The sequence below is a fragment of the Neolamprologus multifasciatus genome, chromosome 12 (genome assembly GCF_963576455.1).
Source record: "Neolamprologus multifasciatus chromosome 12, fNeoMul1.2, whole genome shotgun sequence".
In the NCBI taxonomy this organism is placed as follows: Eukaryota; Metazoa; Chordata; class Actinopteri; order Cichliformes; family Cichlidae; genus Neolamprologus; species Neolamprologus multifasciatus.
In genome coordinates, this window is record NC_140450.1 from 23,644,924 (window position 1) to 23,669,611 (window position 24,688).

At 40.4% G+C, this 24,688-nt stretch overlaps 1 protein-coding gene across 7 annotated transcripts; it reads right to left on the reverse strand.

Annotated features, from left to right (window-relative positions):
• Positions 1–709: 709 nt before the first annotated feature.
• aak1a (AP2 associated kinase 1a) lies at positions 710–24,290 on the reverse strand. Of its 7 annotated transcripts, none has more exons than XM_085180347.1 (20): positions 23,465–24,290; positions 20,099–20,217; positions 19,454–19,562; positions 18,814–18,956; positions 18,528–18,649; positions 18,343–18,424; positions 18,122–18,254; positions 17,904–18,007; positions 17,491–17,570; positions 17,231–17,394; positions 16,466–16,635; positions 13,746–13,967; positions 12,533–12,720; positions 12,054–12,247; positions 11,895–11,963; positions 9,342–9,446; positions 9,035–9,136; positions 7,789–7,947; positions 7,311–7,400; positions 710–3,244 (listed from the first exon to the last, which is right to left on the reverse strand). In XM_085180347.1, the coding sequence occupies exons 1-20, from the start codon at positions 23,622–23,624 to the stop codon at positions 2,391–2,393; spliced, it is 3,369 nt and encodes a 1,122-aa protein (XP_085036473.1). In that variant the 5' UTR covers positions 23,625–24,290; the 3' UTR covers positions 710–2,390. The 7 variants fall into 7 exon arrangements, with proteins under 7 accessions (XP_085036473.1, XP_085036477.1, XP_085036476.1 ...); XM_085180354.1 differs by lacking the exon at positions 710–3,244 and adding an exon at positions 4,470–6,783 and having other exon boundaries at positions 23,465–24,289; XM_085180351.1 differs by lacking the exon at positions 9,342–9,446.
• Positions 24,291–24,688: the final 398 nt, after the last annotated feature.

Below are 24,688 nucleotides of genomic sequence, written 5' to 3' on the forward strand. Positions count from 1 at the left end.
AAATTCATGAATGCATAAAGTCAACATGTTGTGTAAGAATGTGATCGGAGTTTAAATAGAAATGAAATGAAATTTAAGACAGCGTGCAATCCCCAAATTGGACATTTCTGTAGATGACCAAGGTATTTCCTAGATATAATAACGCATTTATTTCTTTTACCAACAATCAGTCCACTAACCGATGAAAAGAAATCTATTTTGCACACTAAGCATTGGAGGACCTACATTTAAGAAGAATGTACTTCAACCATAGTCTAACCATATGACCACAACTAGTTCATTTGGTAAATAAACAAACAGTTCTCCCTTCTTATGAACTACATCCAGAAGAGCAAAAAATGTAGGCAAATATGAGAACACCCAGGGTACCATTGTTAAAGATAGTATAACTAATTCAATAGAGAGAAAAAAAAACAGTTGATCTTTATGAGGCAAGATGTGATCATTATTATTTATGTAAAATTTGGTTGATTTCTTTTGTATGGAATGAGTCATCATTGTATAGCAAAACCCAAAACCCATTAGCCTCCCTTATTATGTTGGTCAAGGTAATGTTTCATTATGCTCGAGGTATATTATTAATAACCTAGAATTATATATATCAAATTTAAGAGGTACAAAAGATAACACTTAACTTGTGGTGGACCAACTTCATCATGAACTGAATGTTTTGACGATCATTTAAAAAACAAAAACCACATGCACACAATTTTGATTTACATTCATTTAATAGTATCTCATGACAGTTTTCAAAGGCAGGCTGTGCAGCATAAGAAGTATTTTGAGTGCTTTCCTGTCCAACAGTCTTATCAACTGTTACTCCAAATGTTTCCTACACAACAGCGGTCAACCCCCCCCCCCCAAACAAACAAACAAAATAAACAAAAACAAACTTACAGCTGTGTTACAAACAAAACACATTCTTCAAGAACCGTGACACTCTGTCAGTGATTATGTGCAATCGTCTTGTTTACAACTGGGATGAGAAAAGTAAACATTTATATCAAAATACCGAACACTTCGAAATAAAAGATTTTACATTGCAAAGGAGAAAAACATAATTTAAGCTTTGGGTTGAGAAAGGCTGGATCCCTTTTGGGAACCAAATAGGTCTTCCATGATTCTATAAAGAACAAAGACAATTAAATAGTCTGAATGGCAACGGAAACAAAATCCAACAGGAATGTCATCAATCAGACACCATATAAGATTTCACTTGGACAACACTACATTTACCCTGACTGGAACTGCGAAGCATAAGTGCCGTAGACAGTTGTAATATTTATTTATTTATTTTGAAGCTGCAGTCAAAAGTTTTCACTTCAGTTGTTCATAAATGTGTCACAGTTAGGATACAGAAGTCGACAACAAAAACGCATTCCTGTGCTTGATGACAATCTTGTGCGTGCGTGTACAGCAGACAGCAAGAGGAAGTTGTACATGATTGTACGCAGGTATTTGGTGCTGAACACGAGTACAGTAAGATTATGTGAATGCAGCAGTGTCTTTATTTTCATTTAAGGAGGGCACGAAGGCAAACGTGATGAATGCTGCTGATGTTCTGATGTGGTTCTGAGGTGCAGCAAGGGTGTTAAGGCTTTGGAGATGTCATATTGTACAGTGAGGACAAACAACGGGAATAGTCTTCATTTATACAACATAAGAATTACCATAATAAATGTTATATGACTAACATTTACTTATAGTTCGTACATGATGTGGAACAAACTGTTTTTGTATGACATGATTGTGACCGCAAACGTAACGCACACGTTTAATTTACACTTTGCATCAACATCCAGCATCTCCTTTATGAACTTCGAAGCATAAAAGACAAAAAGTAACTGTAAATGTTTAACTGTAAGGCATTTGCACATTTCTAGTTTAATTAAATATTCCTAGGCTGCATCTTCCCGTCTTTCAAGCTTCTATGAAGTTACGGTCATGTCATTCAAGCTGACTACTAAAATAAAGGAATGAGGCATTTTCAGATCGTAGTTTCGCAATGAAGCTCAAACTGTCCAGGAAATTTAACTGCCACAGCTGCAGACAGTCTATGACCTCCCTCGCTCGACACACACCAAAAAAACAAAAGAAAAACTGAGGTAGGCGAGAAAACAATCAAATGCTTGACCATAATGTAGTCATTGTGTAAATGTGAACAAGAAGGAAAACGTGAAAGGTAGAGGAAAGAAAACAGTGTGAATGTGGGACTGATGTCAGTTTACTCAAAGTAAAGATGACCTTGCACTATTTGAGTTGGTTAAGAATGAGATCCATGCAGGCCTGCAGTCCCGCTGCAGCGCTGGTGACAGCATGCGGTACGCCTGTTACACTTTGCATATTTCGGTAGGCGCGGATTCCCACTGCCCTGACCTGTGAGTGTGCGTTCAGGGCTTTTCTTGCGGTGCCTTGAGGTGAAAGGGTGCAGAGACAAATGGGTCTACAGCGCTCACGTCTGAGGTCCACGAGTGCAGAGGTCCAGCGGGGACAGATGCTACAGCAGCCTGCTGGCTCGCGTTAGACACCGCTCTGTGAGCTGCTGCTGGCTGCTGGGGCACAGGTCCTTCAAAGTGTCGGGAGTATTTGGCCAGAGCTTGAGGACGGAAAGGTTGCTGGGCAACCTGTTCTAAGACTCCTTGATCAGAGGTTACAGCGTGAGCTCCAGCTGCGTGGGGGTACGAGGTCTTCGGCTGTGCTCCTTTGGGCTCCTTTCTTTTTCCGAATGGAGCCTGAGAGAAAACGTCGAGTTGCTGCTGCTGCTGAGCCGCGAGTGGACCGCGTGGAAATGGAGCGTTAGCGAATACATCACTTGTGTCTTCTTGCGCAATCAGAAAGGGGGCTTTGGAGAAGATATCTGCAGCGCCCTCCATCTCCTTTGCTGCCTCGTGTACATGTTGGAAGTGATTCTGGGCAAAGGTATTTGGAGTAGGTTGATCGAAGGTTGTAGCTGATTGTGCTGCTGCTGTGCCGGAGTGCAGAGATGGATGGAGAGCTAACTGAGGCCCTTGGTCTTCTTCATCCTCAGAGTCCTGCAGCAGAGGTCTAGAACCGCTGCAGTCATGGGGGGCTATGTGACTCTCAATGCCTTCACCGTCCTCTTGCTCGTCCTTGTGTGCTTCTTTTTCTTCATCTTCATCGCTGGAGTGCACACAGCCCTCATTCTGTGGAGAATCTGCTCCTACAGCTTCAGTCTCTTGTCCCTCCTCAAGAACAGAGTAGCCATTACTCTCTCCTTGGAGATCTGTTCAAGCAAGCAAAGATAAGAGGGGAAAATAAATTGGAGGTAAACAAAAATGTAAGAATACAAATGAGAAGGAACTTTGCCATCTGTGGTCCAGCTGCCCATTTATCTACCAGATCCGTCTCGCATAACCGATTGACTCTAAAATCTGTAAGTCACTGATTTTCGAGGATGACTAAACAATGAGAAACCATCACAAGACTACAACAATTCTACTCTGAACAAGTCACAGTCACAACACTACCAGTTCTACTAGTACGTCACCACATTAACCTTGTTTCCACAATTCTCAACTCAACCTTCACAAGTAACGCCCAGTGTTACAGGAAAACAGTGGCAGCAGTTTTGCTTTAGGTTAAAACTGAGCCAGCTGAGGAGGAGGGAGCATGAGAAAGATCTGTGGAAACAAGGGGAAAGAGCCTTCACAGCAAAAGTGAAAAATAGTTAGCAACAGACAGACTGCACAGAAGACAGATCAGTCTTACCTCAGCAGTGTTGACAGCAGTTGTTAACTTGCAGCTCAGGGGGAAAGGTTAGTTGAAGCAATTAAAGGAAAAGACCAGCTTTTGGCTCTTGTTTTGTTTTACTTCTAGGGCGAGGTTTGCCTCCTCTCTTGTGTTTTAAACCGTCCACGCCCTTTCCGTATGACTTAAGTGTGAATATGACAGTTTGGAGCTGACAAAAATATCCCACAGTGTGACAGCTCACTTAAGTGTGTAGAAAAACAGCTTCTCATCTCTCACGATACAGCTCATAGTCTGTACAGTCAACTTGAGATATTACCTCATGAACAGACACACAATTTAGGAAGGCAAATTCGAAAAAGTGTAAGGAGGAATAAAGTTTTTAGGTTTCTGAAAACTGATCTGATCACAACAACCACTCTATTTATGAACATTACACCGGGTGATATGAATAGGATTCATGACAATACCCCATTAGCCTTTTATGGCTAAGGGAACGCCAAGGGAACGACGAGTCTGATGATCTCCATCAGTGATACTTCATTAACACTTTGATGATTATAGATAGTCTGTTTGCATTTCAACCCAAAGAGCACAGCAACACACGTAAAAGTCTGCAACCAGTGGCAGAGTGCTGCAGGATGCAGAATTATAGTGGACTGCAAAAATATGAACCGCATTATTAAATGGAAAGAAAATGGGATGTAGACATTTAAAGTGGTTAAGATCAGATGTAATACAACTCACAGCTGACACACAAGCCTTTCTTATGATTATTTAATGAACTATAGGAGACAGAGGTGAAAGGTATCCCAGTGTTATCAGGAAGTTAGTTCCGTCATTAGCTCTGTTAAATAAAATCTATTCACGCATATACAGTAACTTACATGTACCAGTACTAGTGTATAACCTAACAGCTGCAATGGAGAGCAACGCATACTATCCAGTCAAGCGAGTCAAAAGCACTTAGTCTCATGTTTGTTTGGTGACTAAACCGTGAGCACTAGATAAATGTTTGACAAGAACTAAGAGAGAAGACAGAAGGACAGAGTCGACAGTTTTGCACTCTTAAATAAAGCCTCATACACAAATATGTTTTATCTATACATCCTTATACAATTTTTACATATTTTATAATGGTCCTCAGTTAATACATTCTTTCTAAAGCACTATCAATAATAGTCACTTTTAATCATAACATGATAAAATGTTACACACTAAAATCTACCTTTACCAATGCTGACAAGTGCAAAAAAAAGGAAAGAAAAAGTGTTACTTTATGTATATTTACATTTCTCTTTCATCTGGACAGATTGTCACGACTGACTTTATGGTATATGGTAACAAAGGATTGGCCAGAGAAGATTGAGAGGATGTCAGTGGGAGAGGGAGGAAGGATATTTTCATGTAAAGTTCCTTCATTAACATAATACCTACACAAAATAATGACATTTACGTCATACTTCCCCCTCTGTGACGGTGGTATTCTGCTAAAAATCTGCTCATTTATACTGACCCTGAGAGCGGACCAACACAGAGGAAAAACAGCATGATAATAGAGTCTTGTTTAGCTTTGGCATCGGAACAGGTCAAATACCTTCATTCCCTTTTACTTCTGCTGTGCTTACCTCAACGATGGGTCACAGGTATGAGAATGAGCTGACATACGTGGTGTTGTAGATAATGCTGACAATGGTGGGAAGCTGTGCTGTGGCAATGGAGCCGAACTCACCAGCTGTATTAACACTGACCTCAGCAGTTTCAGGAAATGATTACAACTGACAGATTTACAGGTGTAGCATTAGAATACGCTAGACACGCTGCTTAACATCCAGAAAGAGGGGACAGTATACAGGTATGCTCAAGCCTGTGAAGCCACTTGGTCGGTTTACACCAGTGATTCCCAAAGTGTGGGCCACAAAGGTACTACAGGTGCCTGCAGTAATAACAGAAATTCAGAAATGACGCTCAAGTATGTACAAGTATGTACATATTTAAATGTATTTATTTATATAAAAGTGAATTAACACTGGTGATCGGAGGTGGTGAGTTTGTGAAGTTTTTCATCACTCTGATCTAAATTTACGCTCTTGCTTTGAAGTCTCAGTCCCAGTGGCAGGTGGCCATGACACTTTGCATGTGATTGGGCAGCGTTAGCAATTTATAGCAAACAGCCTGTGTTGTTTATGCTTTTTTAAATAGAAATGTCAAGAAAAAACACACCACCCTCTGTTGTGTTTTGATTAGAGTGAAGATTTAAGACTGGGTGGGCCCCGTGGGATTTTCTGGTTTTTAAGTGGGCTGCAGCACTCTTGACTTTGGGAATAGCTGGTTTAGACAAATAGATCTATAAAGGAATCATGGCACATAATGGCTTGAACAGATTTGACTTTGCATGGCTATGCGCACTCCAACAGTGTGAGAAATCTTTAAAACCTATCCAAAACTGACACTTCTTCTTTTATATGTAAACTGGTTCAATCCGAACAGAAGCGCAGCTCCAGGTTGCATCTTTGTTTGGTCAGTAGTTCAAAGCTCTCTTAGGAAAGTGCATCAAATTATCTACAGCATTCTACAGTCTTTAGTCAGACCCCTGACACATATAACCATGCTTAACATGTGCATACGATGATGGTCGACCATGGCCGTGCACTCTGTTAAGGATGTTAATGGGAGTAAGAAGAAAGCATGAGGAAGACCATGGTGTAGCCAAGACAGAAGCGGACGATATGCTCAGGCATTAATGAAAAGATTTTTACCAGTGTGGGAATGTCAGCGGCTAGCAGAGACATATGAAACCAGCTATCAGGCAACTAGAGATGGAGTTGAGGCCAAGGAGGCACATAAAGAGAATACTGGCTCCTCTTGGTTCATAAGGTGCTACATTAAGTGTCTCTGCGTGCCCATCTCTACCCCCCCAACCCTCCCCGTATCCCTTTGTTAGGATTGCACACTGCCCCTTCGACCTCTCCCACCCCCTCTAGAGGTCGATGAGCTGATCCACCAGCAGAAGGGAGCGAGCCAAGTTGGGGATGCTGGACTCTGAACTGCCACTGTTGGTGCGCGAGTGACCACCTGGAACGTGCCAGAAAGAAAGAGAGATAGAGACAGAGATGGGCATGGAGGAGCCGAGGGAGAGTGTGAAAGACAAGCAAAAGAATAAGTCATTTTAACAGGGATTGCATGGAGAAATTAAAGAGAGGGAAAATGACCAGGATGAGGGGAGAGAGATGCATGAATAGGGGGGTAGAAAGAGAAACAAGCAGAGAGTGAGCTGGGATAACTTTTATACAGCTGCATCATTACAGGGGAAGGGGGGAGTTAGAGAAAGCCATACTAACATGGGGAGACTTTCAAGATAAACTAAAAAGAGCCAAAACACCTGCAAGATGGCGAAGCACTGGGAGTTAAAAGATGACTAATGTGAGAGCTTGATGAGATAAGAAAAAAAGCCACCCATACAAGACTTCTCACATCAGAAATCCCAGAAACACGCTAATGGTGACTAAACTGGGAGGGGGGGCTAGCTCATTCATCTTTGTGGCTCACAGTCTGGGTTTCAGCAGGTGTGAGTGCTCATCTCAGAATTAGGTTAGCCTTACCTTGATTTGAGTTTTTGGAGATGAGCACTGGAATAGGATCAAACTCGTCGTCATTGCCCTTCTCCCCACACGACATGAGGAAAGCAGAGTCTGTGGTGAAGGAAGAGGAAGTGAAGTAACGATGGAAGCGGGAAGAGGTTAACTCGGCCAAAGAAAAGAGCAGGAAATTAAAAAAGAAGGAGAAGGAAAAGAAAAGAAAGGAGGATGCGAGTAGATTATAAACGGAAGCAGCCAGGGCAGTCAAAGTTTTTAAAAGCCATTCAGTTTTACATGGCTTTTAGCATCTTCTACAAATGAGTCAAGGGTCTGGCGAGGCTGTCATTTAGTGTCCAATTCAATTTCTACTTTTGCTTTTTACTGTTTCAACAGGCCTTTCTATTGTGTGGTTGATCAGGGGTCTGCAATTGTGTTGCCACAAACACTGAAACCCCGAAACCCCGCCCCCCCACACACGCACGCGGAAAATAAAAGGTCTTACCAGAAGCAGTCTGACCAGCTGGCAGCTCCTCCAGGCAGGATCCAGCGCCAGGAGGAGCAGAGGAGCAAGAAGAAGGGAGAACAGAAACAGATGGGTTTCCATGACAGGTATGAGATAACAGATCACAACCCAGCAGAGAATCCTCCCCAGTGAGAGAATCTGAGACAGCAGCCAGAGAAAGAAAGGGTATGAGAAAGTAAGACTGTTAGTGCAAGGAGCAGAAAAGGATGCATTGTATTACTATAATAGCTTATATGTGCAAGCATAAAGAGTCCAAAAGCTATGTTAGCTTCATTTAATAACAAACAATAAAAAGAGGTGTCTCTTTTTCAATGATTGAGCACAATTTTTATTTCTATAGCACTTTTCAAGATAAACGTGGCAAAGTGGGTCACAGAAAAATGCAAGCAGATCTCAGTGAATAGACCACTTAACACCCTAAAGCTTAAGCAGGTTATGGTCCATATAACTGAACTATCCTAAAGCAACTGTTCTAGTTATAGTCCAAAATGATTGTGATCTGGAACTAGGGCTGTGCGATATGACCAAAATCTCATATCCCATATATCCAAAATCTCATATAAGAATTCTATCTTCCGATAACGATATAAATCACAAAAATGTAACATTTTCTGTAAATTCTGTGAATCTCGGGCAGCTCGTCTTGCGGGAAGTGTTTCCAGCTGCGCGTCATGTACCTGGAGTCGAGTGTTTTAACCGATGCATGAAACTACACATTTTTAGACATAAGTTGTAACAGCCGCCGTTTTCTTTGTGATTCAGTTTATTTTGAAAAGTCTCAACAGGATCTTGAGCTTTATTGTGAAAGGTTTATGTGGAACATAAACAAGCGGACACCCGATGCTGTTACTGTCGTTATTGCTAACGACAACGCATAAAAACAGGCGCTTGTCCGTCCGTAGTGTGGTTATATAAAATATAAGAGAAAGAGAGAACTTTAAGAAATTAATATAGCCACTACAGTGACCATCAAAACAATGAAAAAATATCGCCGTTAACAGTTTATATTGCGACACCACGAAACAAACGATAGCATAAAATGAAACGATAGACGTTTTTATATCGTCATCCGATATATATCGTTATATCGAACAGCCCTATCTGGAACACCAGCAAATGTTTGAGTTAATAAAAATCAATAAAACTACATCTTAGGATTGTTGCAGTTAACCATGGGTAAAACAGTGATCGGAAAAAGTGCTATTCTGAGGTCCAAGATGCTAACCTGGCACACTGGCAGGAATGAGCTCTGGCTGGCCCAAATGTCTCTGGGGCTGGGGAGCCTCCAAACCAGGAATCAGTGAGTCCACACACACCTCTGCCTTTACTACATAAACACAACGTAAAACAGTAATACAAAGATGTTATTAGTAGTACAGAAAAAAAAAAAGAAGAAGAACATCTTTGTTCCTTTCCCAGATGATATGCCTGACTTTGTAAGGATGTTAGAGAAAAGAAAGGGAAGGAAGACATATGCAGAGCAAATGAGGAATTTTGGGGGGCAAAGCATGGGACAAGAACATAGCTGGTACCATTTGTGGTGCTCTCTGCAGCAGTATTGAAGGAGTCAGTCAGGGTTAAGAGGTCAGGGAGCAGAAGAGAAGTATCAGGGGACTTCTGTCCCTCAATCAGCTTCTCTGTGAGTGAACCAGAGAAAGAAGAGGGAGAAGAGAAAGGGACAGATGGCAACAGAGAAAAGGGCAATGAGAGAGGATTTTCCATAGAAATGACAAAGAAGCAGAGAAACTACACTTTGCGATGGTGCATGATGGCAAAAATCAACAAGGACAAATGCATCCATGTGCCTTCATGGTCAGCACTTTTAGAAGCAAGATTCATCCAGCAGACAGTAAGAAAAAAAAATTAAGGATATCATGTAAATTTCCAGGTACTTTCACATCAATATAATAAAATTACTGAATCATTTGTTAGTTCATATCAGGGTTGTCAAACATAAGGCCCTGGGGCCAAAAAAGGCCAAGTAAAGACTCCAATCAACTGCCTCTGGAAGATATAAGGAACAGCATAAATGTTTTGACTTTTAAATGTGTTTTAATGAGTTTTGCAGCTTTTCCTACAGATAGAGATCTGCATCATGACTAGTCATACTATACAAAAGAAATAAATTTTACTAATTGATTGCAGATTTTAAACATTTTTTAATTATTTGGTCAAAGTGAGATAAAATCAGTTTGACATCCCTGGGTTATAGTTCCTTCCTCAATAGCATTCAGTTGCCAAAAAAGTCTTTAATGCAGAAAACATTTCTCATGCTCTTTCACACCTTCAAAAACTTCAAGTTAAAGCAACCAATGAAGACCTTTCTTTTTATTTTCCACAACATTTTCAGCTCATTTTTGGAGCAGTGCACAAAAAAACACAAAACCCACAGTTGATGTTCTTAAGTTGTCGTTACCAAAACAAATAAGATCTGATTTTACTAAGTACTAAGTGTGCTGCATGCATGAAGTGTATTTCTATTTATTATAGTATAAGTGTATTTCATGCAGTTACTAATTTTTCACTGCAGCCTTATACTCACAGGAAACTGCTATGGGGCAAAGAAAGGGTTGGGGGGGGGGGGGGGGGCATCTAGGACAAGGAATGTGTTGGCTCAGAAAATGGCACAGCAGATGTGACCTTCTGACCCCTTCGCTATAGGAAAGACGCCAATGCTGATGAAAAGCTTTTCACAAATCCTAAATGTCAAACATTTGATTTTCACAGGGAACAGTGAAAATATGCAGTTTTAAAATGCTACATACAGTATGTTTTACATGCTGTTGCACTCTTGCCACAAGGCTGTTTTCACGTTATCTCAGATGGGATGTTGTGCTTCTTTAGCAGAAGTCAGAGTGTGTTTGCTTGTGTGCATTCTATCTCAGTAAGGGATCCAAAGAGTCAAAGAGATAGCTTAGGCTGGACTGAGAAGATTACCCACACCCTTATTACGTAACATTTTTATCCTCTCAGTTCAGGCCTTAAACAGTATGTAAACAAAAAAAAGAAAAAAAAGGTAAAGAGGCATGAAGCATACACTTCCAGAAGCACTCAAGACTAAACAGAGAAGAAAATAAAAAGCTGGACCGTCATTTCAACAGGAGAGTGCGCTTAGCTTTCTCTTGTTCTTAGCAGCACTGGTAAGCAGGCTCCACTAGTGGTAAAGCAATCCAATTAACAAAGGAGAATTTGTCCTTCGCGTTACCAGGCAACAGAGAAGGAGAAAGCACAGACCTGCAAATGAGATGCGATCTAGCTGTAGCAACACTGTCTATTCATGAACGCTGACAAGAAGCCACTGTGAGGCTGCTCGCTAAGTCAACAAGGTAGAACTGTGTACTAATCCAAACCACAAAAACTGGCACTTGGAAGCTAACCTGTGGATGGTGTGAAAGCCAAGAAACTACCTGAGCAAATACAAAGTCACTCATGAGGTATATTTGCTAAGAGTCCAGGAGAATCAAAGGGATGGCTCGTTGTGCGTCCTGGTGTGACATCAATAATATAGAGTGAGAGGCAGTTAAAAGGGTCTGAGAGACAATAGCGCTGACGCTACACTTGTGAGGTGATGGCTATAGATCAATACTGCACAGTGGACTCTAAAAATTGAGACAGCAACATATAGAGCAGCTATAACCTACACAACAGAAATTTTCTAATAATATGCAAGAAATTAGGGATGCTTACTCAAAGTCAGTGCTTGGAATCATCAGTTGAAGATCTGCAGTTTAAAGCTAATACTCTGACTTGACTATTTGCCTGCTTACAACAAGCGCAAGCCTCTAGGGCTGTCCTGGATACTGGCTTTAGTAGTATCAACAGCTAATACTTGAATATTTCAATATTAACAACAATTAAAAAAAAAAAACAATCACCATGCAAATAAGATTAAGATGATGGCTGTGCTGTGATTTCTGATGGTTACTGTTTTCTTTTAATAGAAGTACACAAGCCCACCGACTAATCCTTATGATAGATTGGCATTATACGCATATACTCAATCACTGAGACAAATCCAGCTGGTTCAGAAGCATCCTTTACAAAGCTGTCAGAGGCATACTGCCAAAAGCTAAACAAAGACTTACCTGGAAAGGCATTGAGGCTGGGAATGAGATTTTCATTGGATCCCGCAGCTTTCTCTCCAGCTGCAGCAGCTGTGCACAAGTCAAAGGAGGAGAAAAAACAAACAGGTTTTAGATCATGGAATGATTCACTAATGCTGTGTGTGAACAAACTGAACTTACTCTCAGCTAGCTTTGCAAAGTCTTTGTTAAGAAGCTCCTCTGCTGTTAGCTTAGAGAAGTTATCGTCGCCAAAAGGATTCCAGGCGGGCTGAGTGTGGGGGACAGTGAGTGCTGAGGAGGCGTCCCCGTCACCTGGATGGTATACACTCTGTTGGGACGAGCAGGGGGACCCAGAAGGAGTAGTGCTTGCTGATCTGCAGTACAAAGATAAATATAAAAGACAGTAGGAGCACACAGTGAAACTACACAAAGGATGTTAAGTCAATGCACAATGGCCTCCTGATGTATGCGGTAGTAAGGAGAGAGAATGAACAGTTATTTAAAGACTGAAGTGAGAGATTCTCGAGGATCTAAAAGAGTTATTTGTCCTCTTTCTGTGCTGTGATGTGAATGGACTGTCTATTGCACGTCGACCTTCACTCAGTGTCATGAAAGAACAGTTCATCCTCAGATCACTGAGGGGAGTTCATTCTACTCACTTGGACTTGTTGAGGCTGGCTTCAGCTGCGGCTGCCTGAAGTATCTGGGTCGACTTGCTAACGGGGACCCCAAACACGGCACTGTGGGTGACATCACTAAGGATACGTCTGTGGCCACTCTTGGTGGCCGTCTTTGGCGAGGAGGGGGGTGTCAGGGAGCCAACTTTGTGGATCCCTCTGCCAGTCGTCTGCAATGAGAAAAAAAAATGATGCAGAGGGGTGAAAATGTATTAGTAACTAAAACCTTTTAAGGTACTGTGCAAAAGTCTAGAGTCTTTTCTTTATATTTTTCTAGAAAAATAGTAAATGTTCCTGTGGTCTATAGAAACACATGCAAACATACATGGAAAAAAATTATATAGAAGCACAAACAGAGTTTGTACAATTCTAAACAGCTTGAAAGTCAATATTTGGTATGACCACCTTTATTCTTCAACACAGCCTAAACTCTGCTAGATAAGCTTTCTTGTCATTTCTGGTCTTTAGAAGTATTTCTTGAAGGACAATTAGCTCTTCATTTTTCAAAGAGTCAGCTCAAAAACAAATGGTATGTTTTTGCAGTAGGCTACTGTAACAAAGTGCCTAAAGATACAATTTAAAATTGGTTCTGCTCATAAAAGCCAAGCTATCTGTTAAGTGTAGATACAACACTGGTTCATCTATTGAGTTAGCTGCCTTTTCTATGTTTGAACAATTCAAAGGTCAGTATTCCTCTGAAATGGTGAAATGAGTGAAAAAGGCCAAAGTCCAAAGAAAAACTTTAAAAGACCTTCATAAAGCCTGGAGAACTATTGCTCAGGACCACTTAAAAATTACACGCAAGTCTGGCTGCTTGGAAGCAAAACATAAAGAAAAAACTGAAGACTTTTGCACAGTTCAGTATTTCAAAAAAAAGAAATAAATGAACCAGATACAAACATTAGAACAAGTAAGAGCAACTGGAAAAGAAAATTGATCAAAGAGATTGAAGATTGCTCCAAACTACAACTCTATGAAAACAGGAAACATTTACAGGAGAGGAAAACATGAAACAGTCTGACAGAAACTCATGAAAATCCTATACATTATACAGTCAGTAAAAATGGAATGAGATTTTTCGAATATTTTGCCACCGAGAAGAGGAAAAAGTGAGCAAAAGTCTGGATGTGATTCGTTAGAGACGAGCCAATAATCAGCCCCGACCCAAAGAGTAGCAGCAGGAGTAGGACGTTACCACAAACTCTGGACCACGAGCTGCAGGACCAACAACTGCGGACTCGGGGATGGGTGTGAGATGGGCAGCTGCAGTTTCAAGGACTAAATGCTGCTGCTGTTGGTGTTGATGCTGCAGGGTAACAACTTGAGGAACAGGTTTATATTGCAGCAGACTGGATGCTTGTGATGATGTTTGTTGTTGCTGAAGTTGGTGGTGGTAGAGGTTCTGTACCAGGTGATGCTACACAGGAACACCACACAGCTGACCGTGAGCAAGGTAAACTGTGGCCCAACTGAAATATTTTCTGTTATTTATTGCAAAACTAAACCAGATTAATTTTTTCTGTTCTGCTTCACCAGCAAACAACATGAACGCACAGAAGAAAACCTACAACAAACCTATAAAAATATGGAAATATTTATTGCAGCTAATAATAAAGTGGGAATCTCAAAGGGTTTGTTTGAACAAATGTCTGTTAAATTGACATTTATTGATAAATGAGGTAACAGAATGGGAATTTAACAGTTTTCTGAGGAATGATTCCTAATAAGTAAATATTTGATTTTGCAGTACAAATGCAATGAGTTTGTCTGTGAGCTTAGCAGTTCACACTATCATTCCTCAAGAATGTGTCAACGAAACACGTCAACAGGCGTGTATAAAGAAAAAAAGTTCAGCATAGCCAAGATTTTTTTTTTCCTGTTAGCTGGCTTGATGAAACCTAACAATCCAGTCTGAGACAAAAGGTATGATGGTGGTGGTTATTAACTTTCTTTGTTAACCTAGGCTTGCTTCAGGTGCCAAGCGGGCAGCTGACATGTCATTTGATACTTCCTCCACACAAAACAAATGCTTTAGCTCCACCTACTCTGATCAGAAACATTATCAGAGGAACAGGTAGTAGAGATCTAGAAAAAGAATTTAAAATACACCTCCTATTGCTGCAAATAAGACAAGTGAGCAGTGATGGCAGAAAATCATCAATCGCAAGCTCTCCAAGCACTAAAATAAAGTGAGGTGTATCAAAAAGAATCATCTGATTTCAAAAAGCTATCATTTTAAAGTGACAGTAATTGAAATAATGGACATAGAAGCTTGTGGTAAATTTTTAAAGTACATGGCTGAATATTAAGTTTTACAAACAAGACAATGTTAACAAGTTCTCAATGTGTCCCCCTTCAGACACACAACATGTCTCCACAATACTCAAACTTGCCACTGCTGCTGTTATGCTACCGACCAGCAACCACGTGACACTCACGAATCTCCTATTTCTAATAATAGGCATTTCCACTGTTACTGGAGAATGGGGAATAAAACCACTTTAAAATCAGACGATTCTTTTTGATACACCTGTATAAATGCTGTTTATTTCCAACTGTACATTAGGGTTTCGAAACTGGAAGTTTTACCAAAATTCAGACCAAAATTAAACCAAAACTCTGAAGATAACCTGCGCAGGAATAGGTTGTGTGTTCAGCATCAGTTACTATGGTGATCTAATCAGGCAAAAGGAGAGACACTGTCATAACACTGAAAATTTGTTGACAGCAGATCTAGTTAAAATCTTACAAGAATGAATGGAAAAGGAAGCTACAGTGAGCTGGTTAAATAAAGAGCTGCAAACAGCACATTTCCTGCCTCTCAGCCAGGTAACTTCCTCCAACCCTTTCACTGAGGTGTGGTGCTAGCAGTCTCATGTTATGTGCAGCATGAGAATCAAATCACAATTGCTCACAGAATGAATGAAAATTACACTTACTGCCTGTCAACTAATTCTTCATTTTCTCATTGTTATTTCTTTATTCATCTGGGGAAAAGATGGCATCCATAAGTGTTTTATTTGGGAAGTACAGTTGCTGCTGGCCCTGGTTCTTCCTATCTGTAACATAAGACACACTATTGCAGGATTGCTTAATATCATTCAGCTCCTTCTCAAGATCGGATCTTGACTGATGCCAGCTTCTAAATTTTACAGATTTCTACATATTACAGGACTACAGATTGTGACAACAGTCCTCTTCCAGCTCTGGAGACCCATTGCAACATAAAAGCCTGAATGTGGAGCTGGTGGAGAAGTGTTTCATGTTGCACTACTAAACTAGAAGTGGAGTTCATCTACAGGATGAAGCATTAGATTATATTTATAAAGTATTTGTATAGGACAAACCTATAAGAAGTATGTGACTGTACGCATAAACACCCCTCTCGCACCATGAACACAATCTAACTGGTAAGAAACCAAATCAAACCTTTGAGATTACCACCTTAAGTCTGGGAGCAGCGTAAATGTGTAGCTTTGGCTTGAAACACACACACACACACCAGTGATGAACATAATCATGTGGAATTTTAGCTTCACTGAAACTAAACAGAGCTCTTAAAACTGATTTTCAAACAAAAAGGAGGGCAGCTCAGCCAAAAAACAATATCACTAAAATCCACAGAAATCAAAATAGTTCATCATGCAAAACACAGACAGCCCACACCTGAAGTTTGTATTTTCAAGTGTGTCTCATTATCAAGCCCAAACCCTTTGTGTGGTATCACACTCTTCTTGTTATTGCTTGCACAGTGAATATGCATTTGATGAAAAATCCCTGATGCTGTTAATTCTTTGAAAACAAAGGCATTAAAATGTCTCACCACGCGTGCACAGCATTATTCAATGCCATCCATAAAACAGCACACATTGCAGCTAATCACCATTTCCATTCTTGCTCTAACAGTCTTCCTACCTGCTGAGTGCTCTGTGGACTTAAGAAGGCAGAAGCTTGCTGCTGCTGCTGCTGCTTAATAAGCAGCTGCTGATGCTGAGATGTAGCCTGTGGCTGCATGTTAGCAGACGGAGCCTGTTGAGTAGGTTGGACAGCAGCTGAAGCTGGAGGAGGGACACTGATACCGACACCTGTAAGGGAAGTTAATACGATATATGAGAAAATTATAAAAGTATTCTTGATCATCAAATACGACACAGATTCTTTTTGTGCAGATTCTTACATGAACCAGCTGTCATCCACACAAACATTGTTGTGCAAGTGAGTGAGAAAATCTTAAATCACCTCGCTCTCGAGTTATTGGATTCACAAACTTGGGTATATACGTCGCCCGCCCCCACAGTGGGGTGACAACAACACCCCATCAGCCTTTTTATGGCTGAGGGGCAAAAACTAATTGGACCGATACCAATCAAAAGAATGACTTTGAACAACACATAAATAAATGTGAGGGTGAATCATGCCACCATCTATTCTGTCTCTGCAAGTTGACCAGAAGGGACGTCAAATAAAAACTAAAAGCCTTTAAAGAGCAGACTAAACCAATAGGAACACAGCATCTAAACAGATTTTATAGTGAAATTCTTGAGGGATTCATGAACCAAAAGTAATTCAACATAAATAGTGTTATTACCAGGGTAACAGTCATCATAAATCCAGGCTTTGATCACAATGGTTTTAACCCTGACATATAGAGAGAATCATAGTTTAAACAGCTCCTTGTACCTATAGCCTGGGGTGCCCCAGTAGCCACACCAGGCCTCTTGCGTGGGGTGAGTGCTGGCTGGATGGGAAGAATGCCTGATATGGGCTGGGGCTGAGCCTGGCCAGCTTTGGGCCGCTGTCGAGGTGCAATTGAGGTTTCCGTTGTAGGAACTGGGTCTGTGAGCCTGATGGAAGAAGAAGAAAACTCTGCAGAGTAATGCAAAGTTTCTTATGACAATAATATTAATAAAAATAACACACACGCTTTGCTTGTCACTCACCTGGCTTTGTTTTGACTCTTTTTGGCCACAGCTTCACTCGCTTTGATAGGCTCAGGAAGTTTTGCAGGAATAGGTGAATTCTGCAGGAGAGAAAAGATTTATCAAAAATGATCAAATCTTTTCACATTTTTGATTAGTATTTTCCATAAATTTTTTTGTGCTTTGTTATTACTAAGAGCCTAGTGACAAAATCTGTACTGTCATTAATATCACTGTGTCCTAGATAGCCGTTTCTAGCTAGCTAGGAAAGTTTCCTCCTGGTTCCTAGAGGAAACTCAAACCCCAGCACACGAGATGTAAAATCAAAGACATGTAGTAACAAAAAGAAAACCTAAGTGATGACCTGGTAACTGCTGAGCACACACATATTTTCATCTAATACTCCCACTATTGCTCTCGCCGTGATGACTCACATGTAGATTTGGGACGGGGCACTCTCGTCGAGCCAGTTTAAAGGCAAAGTAGGATACTTGGTAAATGTCTGGCCTCTTTTCAGGATCAGGTTCCAGCATGTATCCTGAGACACAAAAATTATTCTGAGTTAATTTGCATTTAAATTTAACTGCACCTACAGACTACACACATTCAGAAAGCAGAAAGGTCGCTTGATCTAAGCAAATAGAGTACTTACTAATAAGACAGTGCATTTCATGTGAGTAGCGGGAGTTGTCTGGGATGGTGAAACTGCCATCACAGATAGCCACTTGGCTCTCGCCGAATGGAAGGGTGAAGTAGCACAGCTTATAGAGAAGACAACCCAAGGCCTGTGCAGACAAGGAAATTAACACATATAAAAACATATACTCTGTATGACGTCATAGTAGTTAGATAATATTTTTAAGTTAGCCTCACCCAAATGTCTGCCTTTGTTGTGATGACATTTCCCCCATAGAGGTTGACCATCTCTGGAGCACGGTATGACAGCGTAGTATACCTGCAGTAGCAGTAATGTATGAGAACAGACCAATGAGCTTCTGACATATAGGGAGAAAAAAGGGTAGATGGTACATAAAGAGGAAAAAACCCCAACAACTAACTTTTTGATTTCATCTTCTAAAACTGCCACCCCTTCTGTCTGAGGATTTTGGAAGCGGTTGGTGGCACTTCCAAAGTCACAGAGCACATAGTGTCCCCGGTCATGAAGAAGAATATTTTCCACCTATGTGTGGAAGACAAGATGAGACTTGTGAGATGTGATGTACAGTGAAACAAACGCAAAAAACAAACAAACAAACAAACAAACAAAAATTCCAAATTACTTAATTCATTAGCTAGATCTGTGCTGTCAGTAGTATTTGCATACAGAAAATGTATTAGGCTTGCCTTGAGATCTCGATGGATGATTGGAGTCTTGCACTGATGTAGACGAGCGACCGCCTCGCACGTGTCACAAAAGATCTGTAACACCTCAGCTTCAGTGAAGCCCGTCTGTAGCCGCTGGTTCATTAGGTTCACCACCTGGCCACCTAAATGAAAAAAAATTAGTCAATAAAAAGACATAAATTCCTTTTTTTATGTTATTATTTAAAGTTTCTAGGTAATGTTTAAGGCTCAAATATAAGTTTACTCTGATACCAACACATCTAAAATAAATGACAAAAACATACATTAATCTTTATCATTCACATGACACTTCAAAGCGGTCAGCTTTTACATAAGAAACACATAACACATTAACATTGCTGTTTATAGCATAACAAAATTAATACATTTTCAACACTACACAATTTAAAAACCCTAACGATGCTCACAACTGCACAGGCATGTTAACATTTTATCTTTCTACAAATGACACAGCTAAGTTAAGCACCGAGTAAAACACAAGTTCTATTGACCACGACAGCTATCAGCTGAACATTTGCCTTTGGAAAAAAAAGAAAAGAAAGGATGCTGTAAGAGCCGAGGGTAATGGAGCTTTGAATTCAGAGATAGAAAGGCATGGGGAGGGGGTTGGGCGATTTACCTCGACAGAAGTCCATTAAGATCAGGACTTCCCACACATCACCAGCTCCGACTGCAGTTATGCTGGAGTCCAGGAAGCCGACTATGTTTTTGTTACCCACCAGGTCCCTCTGTGTAAATAAACAGAGAAAGAAACAGGAATGATGAACAACAAGAGAGGCAATTATCAAATATCATGCAGTCCTAAGAAATTTTATTTGATAGATCAAAAAATACATCACTGTTTGTAAATTCTCAGTTTAATTTTAACTGCCAAAGGACTTAAAGTAATGATAATAAAATCATCTGATAAGCATGTCACCAAGGAGTGGCTACAGGAACTGGTTTGTTTCACTTACAGTTAGGAAACGGACATGCAACTGAGCTTACAAGGCAACATTTTAAACAGAACTTCATGTTCTAAAATGGAACTAATTACAATCCTGAATGCTGCTTTGTTATCACCACTTGACACAGGTCAAATAGTGTTTTTGCATAACTTTTTTTTTTTTTTTTTTAAATTTCGGGCATTCGGGTTGATCATATTTGCATTTTCTGTGTCAAATTACATAACACTAGATAGATTTTTTTGTTTGTTGCTGAGCAGGCTAACAGTAATGCAAATTGCTGAATTTGCTCCAGTCAGCTTTGGGGCAATCACACTCACCATAATTTGTATTTCAAGTTTGCAGATCTTCAAATCGTGTTCGTTGTTGACATACATTCTTTTTAGTGCACATCGTGCACCTTGATGAGTCCTCACCAAAAAGACTATGGCAAAACCTCCTGCAAAGAGAAGAACAGGGAGAATGGACAAATTGAAATGCAGAAATAGAAAAACCACCATAGTTATGTCTCTTGCATTTTTTGCCACCATATACAGTGCAATTATAAGCGGCACTGCATTGGTGCTAAAACCCAGGGCGTTCTTTCTATAAGACAACAGTGTTAAGCATACTGCCTTGCTCAGTCTGCTTTGAGTTTATTTCTCAGGACAGTGACCATCTGTTGACAGTGACTTGATTTTTACTGAGGAAAAAAGACGACCTTGGCAGATCAAATAATCATAACCTAAACTACAAGGAGCCTGATAAAGTCACAATAAAAATGAAATCTATCAAACATGTGCAACAAATTGTTTTATCCAGTTTAAAGCACTGGTGTCAAACAGCCCTGCAGCAGGGTATAATTCAACCCTGTTGGATGGCCTGGGTTTAGCATAAACACTGTGTGGTGAGTTAGCTGACTGGCACAATAGTCACAAGACCTTGAAACAAAACTGTGTGAGTAAGCAGCTGTGCCAAAAAGATGCAAGAAGACAAAACTGACACGGCATAGGAAGTGAGAGAATATATCATCCCACGTTTAGTCACAATGATGACAGTGACAACCATAGCAACTAAAACCACCAGGAATCATACCACACTAATAAATAAAGCACAAACTGAGTATCTCTCAGCAGATATCTGGATATGTTAGATTCAATTATCATTGTTATTATTATTATTCTACTACTATCAGCATTACTCAATACAAGCTGCATTGTTAAAGACGTTCATAGAGTACAGCAAGATTTTTTTAACAGGAAACCACACTAAATATGAAATCATGTGGCCTTCAGTCCTCCATCCTGTGTGGGTCAGCATGAATGAGCAAACTTAGTAATTTTACTGTTGCCAACATGAATTAAATGACTTGAAGTTTCACAATGAAGTGCTAAATTCTCTGCATATAAGAAAAAGGAGCTGGCAGAGCACATTGCTCAGTAATTAGTGTTATGACATGAAAAGCAATTGCTTGGATGAGATATGAAGTTTAATTAAGAGCTGAGGCCTGTATTGAATCAGAATAAAGAGCAGAGGCTAGGCGGGCACGTGTGTGTATAGCCCAGCAGAGCAGAGGCATCTGATCCACTGCTGTCTTGCACAGTCTAATCTGAGATGCCTGTTAGAAATTAGAAGGATTAGCGGCAGTCTTAAGCAACATTTAGCAGTGGTCTACTGTCTCAGGAGATGGGGTGAGTAAATAAGTCCAGCTACAAATAGCCACTACTCCTTGACGTAAAATGATTATAACACAGTTGTAAATGCACACAAAAATAAACCTTTGGGCTCTGCAATGAAAAGTGTCACCAATGCTTGTAGTGCTCAGTTACAATCTGTCAGTGTAATGGAACTTGCATAATAAGCATCTAGGCTTTGGACTAAGACACAGCACATGCCCTCACAACTACGATGCTGTTTACAAACATATGCACAACACTGCAGTGACAGGGAGAAAAACCAGAGATCGTCTCAAGAGATGGTGGCATAAACTATCTAATCTAACTTAGAAAAGTTTTTTTTCCCCTCTGTTAGAAAATGTGATAATTATGGTATACAAAAAGGGAATGACTTGCACATTAATGACAGCAGGATCTGGTGGCACTAATGTTACCAGCAGTAACTCTATACATCAGTACAAAACAACACTTCCTGCTGACCGTAAAGGGAGAGAGCTGTGTGTCAGGAAATCCAGAGGTAAGTCAGTAATAAATCACAGATTTACCCAAGACCTAAAGCTAAAAAAAAGATAACACTGTTCAAAGCGTGCACCTCCAAACCAAAGTTACAAAAAAAAAAAGTTACAAAAGCAGCACAGTGCGCTGCCCTCACTGCTTTAGTCAGCACAGGGTAAAGTGTGTTGCCACAAAGTTCAAGAGTGACAACAAAGGGAGTTGGAGTAAGAGGAGGAAAAAAATAATTAACTACATGACGCAGCCAGATAACAGTGACTGCAGGCCCAGACTTCAATGAAAAGCATCTGAATAAACAGGTGTATTGCCAGTAGCTGTACTCGAATTACAAAGAGCAGCTCTACTACCAGATCAAAATGTAGTGAAAGGAAAAAATAAATAAATAAATAAAACCTTGCATCTTGGGGAAGCTGTATATATAATTATGGTGATGCCATTTAGTAGGCCTAAGAATTACACACCTGAATTGTGCTTTTCTAAAGTTACTATCTGCAAAGTGTGCAAAGGCCAAAGTGTTTCCAGAACTGAACTGAGCTCACAGAAACAAAGAAATTCCCTAACATCCCAGTACAGGGCGGGTCTGAAGTTTGCTGTGGAACTCATTCATAAAGCCAGTGTGTGGCCAAACACATGGTTCCCATCTATAGTACTGATAAATTAATCAGACTTTTTTCCATCTATTATTTAGTAACAGGCCCTCTTAGCTAACAGAGGACATCAGACTCTCATTGCAAAGACAAATGACCACAGGGAAAAGGTTTACCTCTTTCACAATATCCGTTTAGCCTGTTCTAGTAGAAATGACCTTAAAAAGGTGCAATCAGTCCTCACCACTAAGTTAAAGATTTGGATTAACAAATGAACATGCAAGAATATTTTCACCTGGAAAAGTTGGTGTGAAGTTATGTCTGAGTTTCAGCTTACTGTAAGGTCACATTCTATGTGCCAACACATCCTAACCAACAACTTCCAGTTAATTTTAACTTGTGCAGTCTACATCTGCCAGTCCCTCTGTAAATATCCATACAGGTGACTCAGCATGGCGTTGGCCCCTTACAGCACAGCAGGAAATCCAGTTTTGCTATGTTCCTCCCAGCCTTCAAGTAAAGAGTGTAGTAATGCAAGGATAATACACACTGAGAGATGTAGAGCCCATCATCTTTACATCTTAAAATTTCAGCCTAGTCTGTCTTCCTCCTAATCTGCCTGTTGTTATTATTATTGTTATTATTAATAATAAACAGATAAGCCAGGTTTGGGCAACCTGGCAGCAAACAGGCATGCAGAGGACTGCCTAAATGTGTAACCTCTAAGCCCTGACCAATAAATATTCATTAACCAATGCCATTTCCACTTAGTAATGTATAGCAAACATGATAGCTTATCATTGTGTTAGTAACATTACTCTGGCTGGACCAAAAACAAAACAAAAACAGGCCCAATTGTTTAAATGAAGCCGTCCAAATAACAATTAAAGTGGTTGTAGTAATCCACATAAGGGAACGCCACGTAGTTCACCTTCAGCGATTGTTTCCTCCACGGTTACTTGATATCTTCCAATGCTGAAGACTCGTCCGATGAAGCTGCCTCCGCCGCCGGAACCAGCGCCTCCTCCACCGGCTCCAGGACCAGGCCCGGAGCCCCCAAACTCCCGACGGGAATCAAAAAATTTCTTCATTTTCCCTTGACACTGCCCAAAGCAGGACCGAGTCCAAAAATGTATAAATGTCGCGACAACGACAGTAGTTGGACAGAGTCAGTCGCTGAGGTGCTGGCGTTAACGCTTCAACAGCTGAATGAATGCTGCTAGCTGGCTTCAAGCTAAAAGCTAGAGAAACTAGCTGGACCTTAAAATATCCCGAACACTGCTGCCTGATGCTGTTCAGCTAACTCATGGTTTGAACAGCAGGCGGAGTCAAATAATGCAGAGAAGCCGCTTTCCACTCTATACCAAAATCAGTACTAGCTACACTATGAGCCGGACTATGAGCCCGAAAAACCCCGTCAGCTCACCTAGCTAGCTAGTCAGCTAGCTAAGCAGCCAGGTGCCAGCTGTCAGTCAACACACTAGCAGCCAGGTAGATTCCTGATATCAAGTCCAGGTCGTTACACATCTCGGTCGATATTCTCCCGAGCGAAATGTTAGTCCACTTGCTGCCTTATACCTCTGTATCGTTGAGAAAATGTCAGCTCTTTACTGTTTGTATTCGTGCTGCAGGTTAGAATAAGCCTAGTCAACTAGGTTAACTTAATGACAGAGCTAACACAGCCACTAGTACACGCTAATGGCATAAGTCCTCCCCATCTCCCCTGAATCCTGCTGGATTGCTCCTCGTGTGATTGGTCAAATCAACAGCGACTTCCTGTTAGTCCACCCTGCTTGTCCCTGAGCTGTGGATTGTCAACATATATAAAGTGAGTTTTGTGTTGTTGTTTTTTTTCATCAGTCTAATTTACTAATAACAGTAAAATAAAAGGAAACCAATTTAATCTTTAATCTCAAATTTGTGAACAAAGACGAGGAAATATCTACAGAAGAGGATCCCCACAGAATTCATTTGCTATGTGATTTCTGTTCCAAACTTCTGAACATATTAGATATAAAGGTGAAAGATATGGAAGATATAAGCTATAACAACAACAAAATAATAATAATAAAATGTATTATACATATCCTCTTGAGAATCAAGGAAAAAATAATTTTTTGTGTGTGGTTTTCTTGCTCTTTGGAGGTAAAAGAGG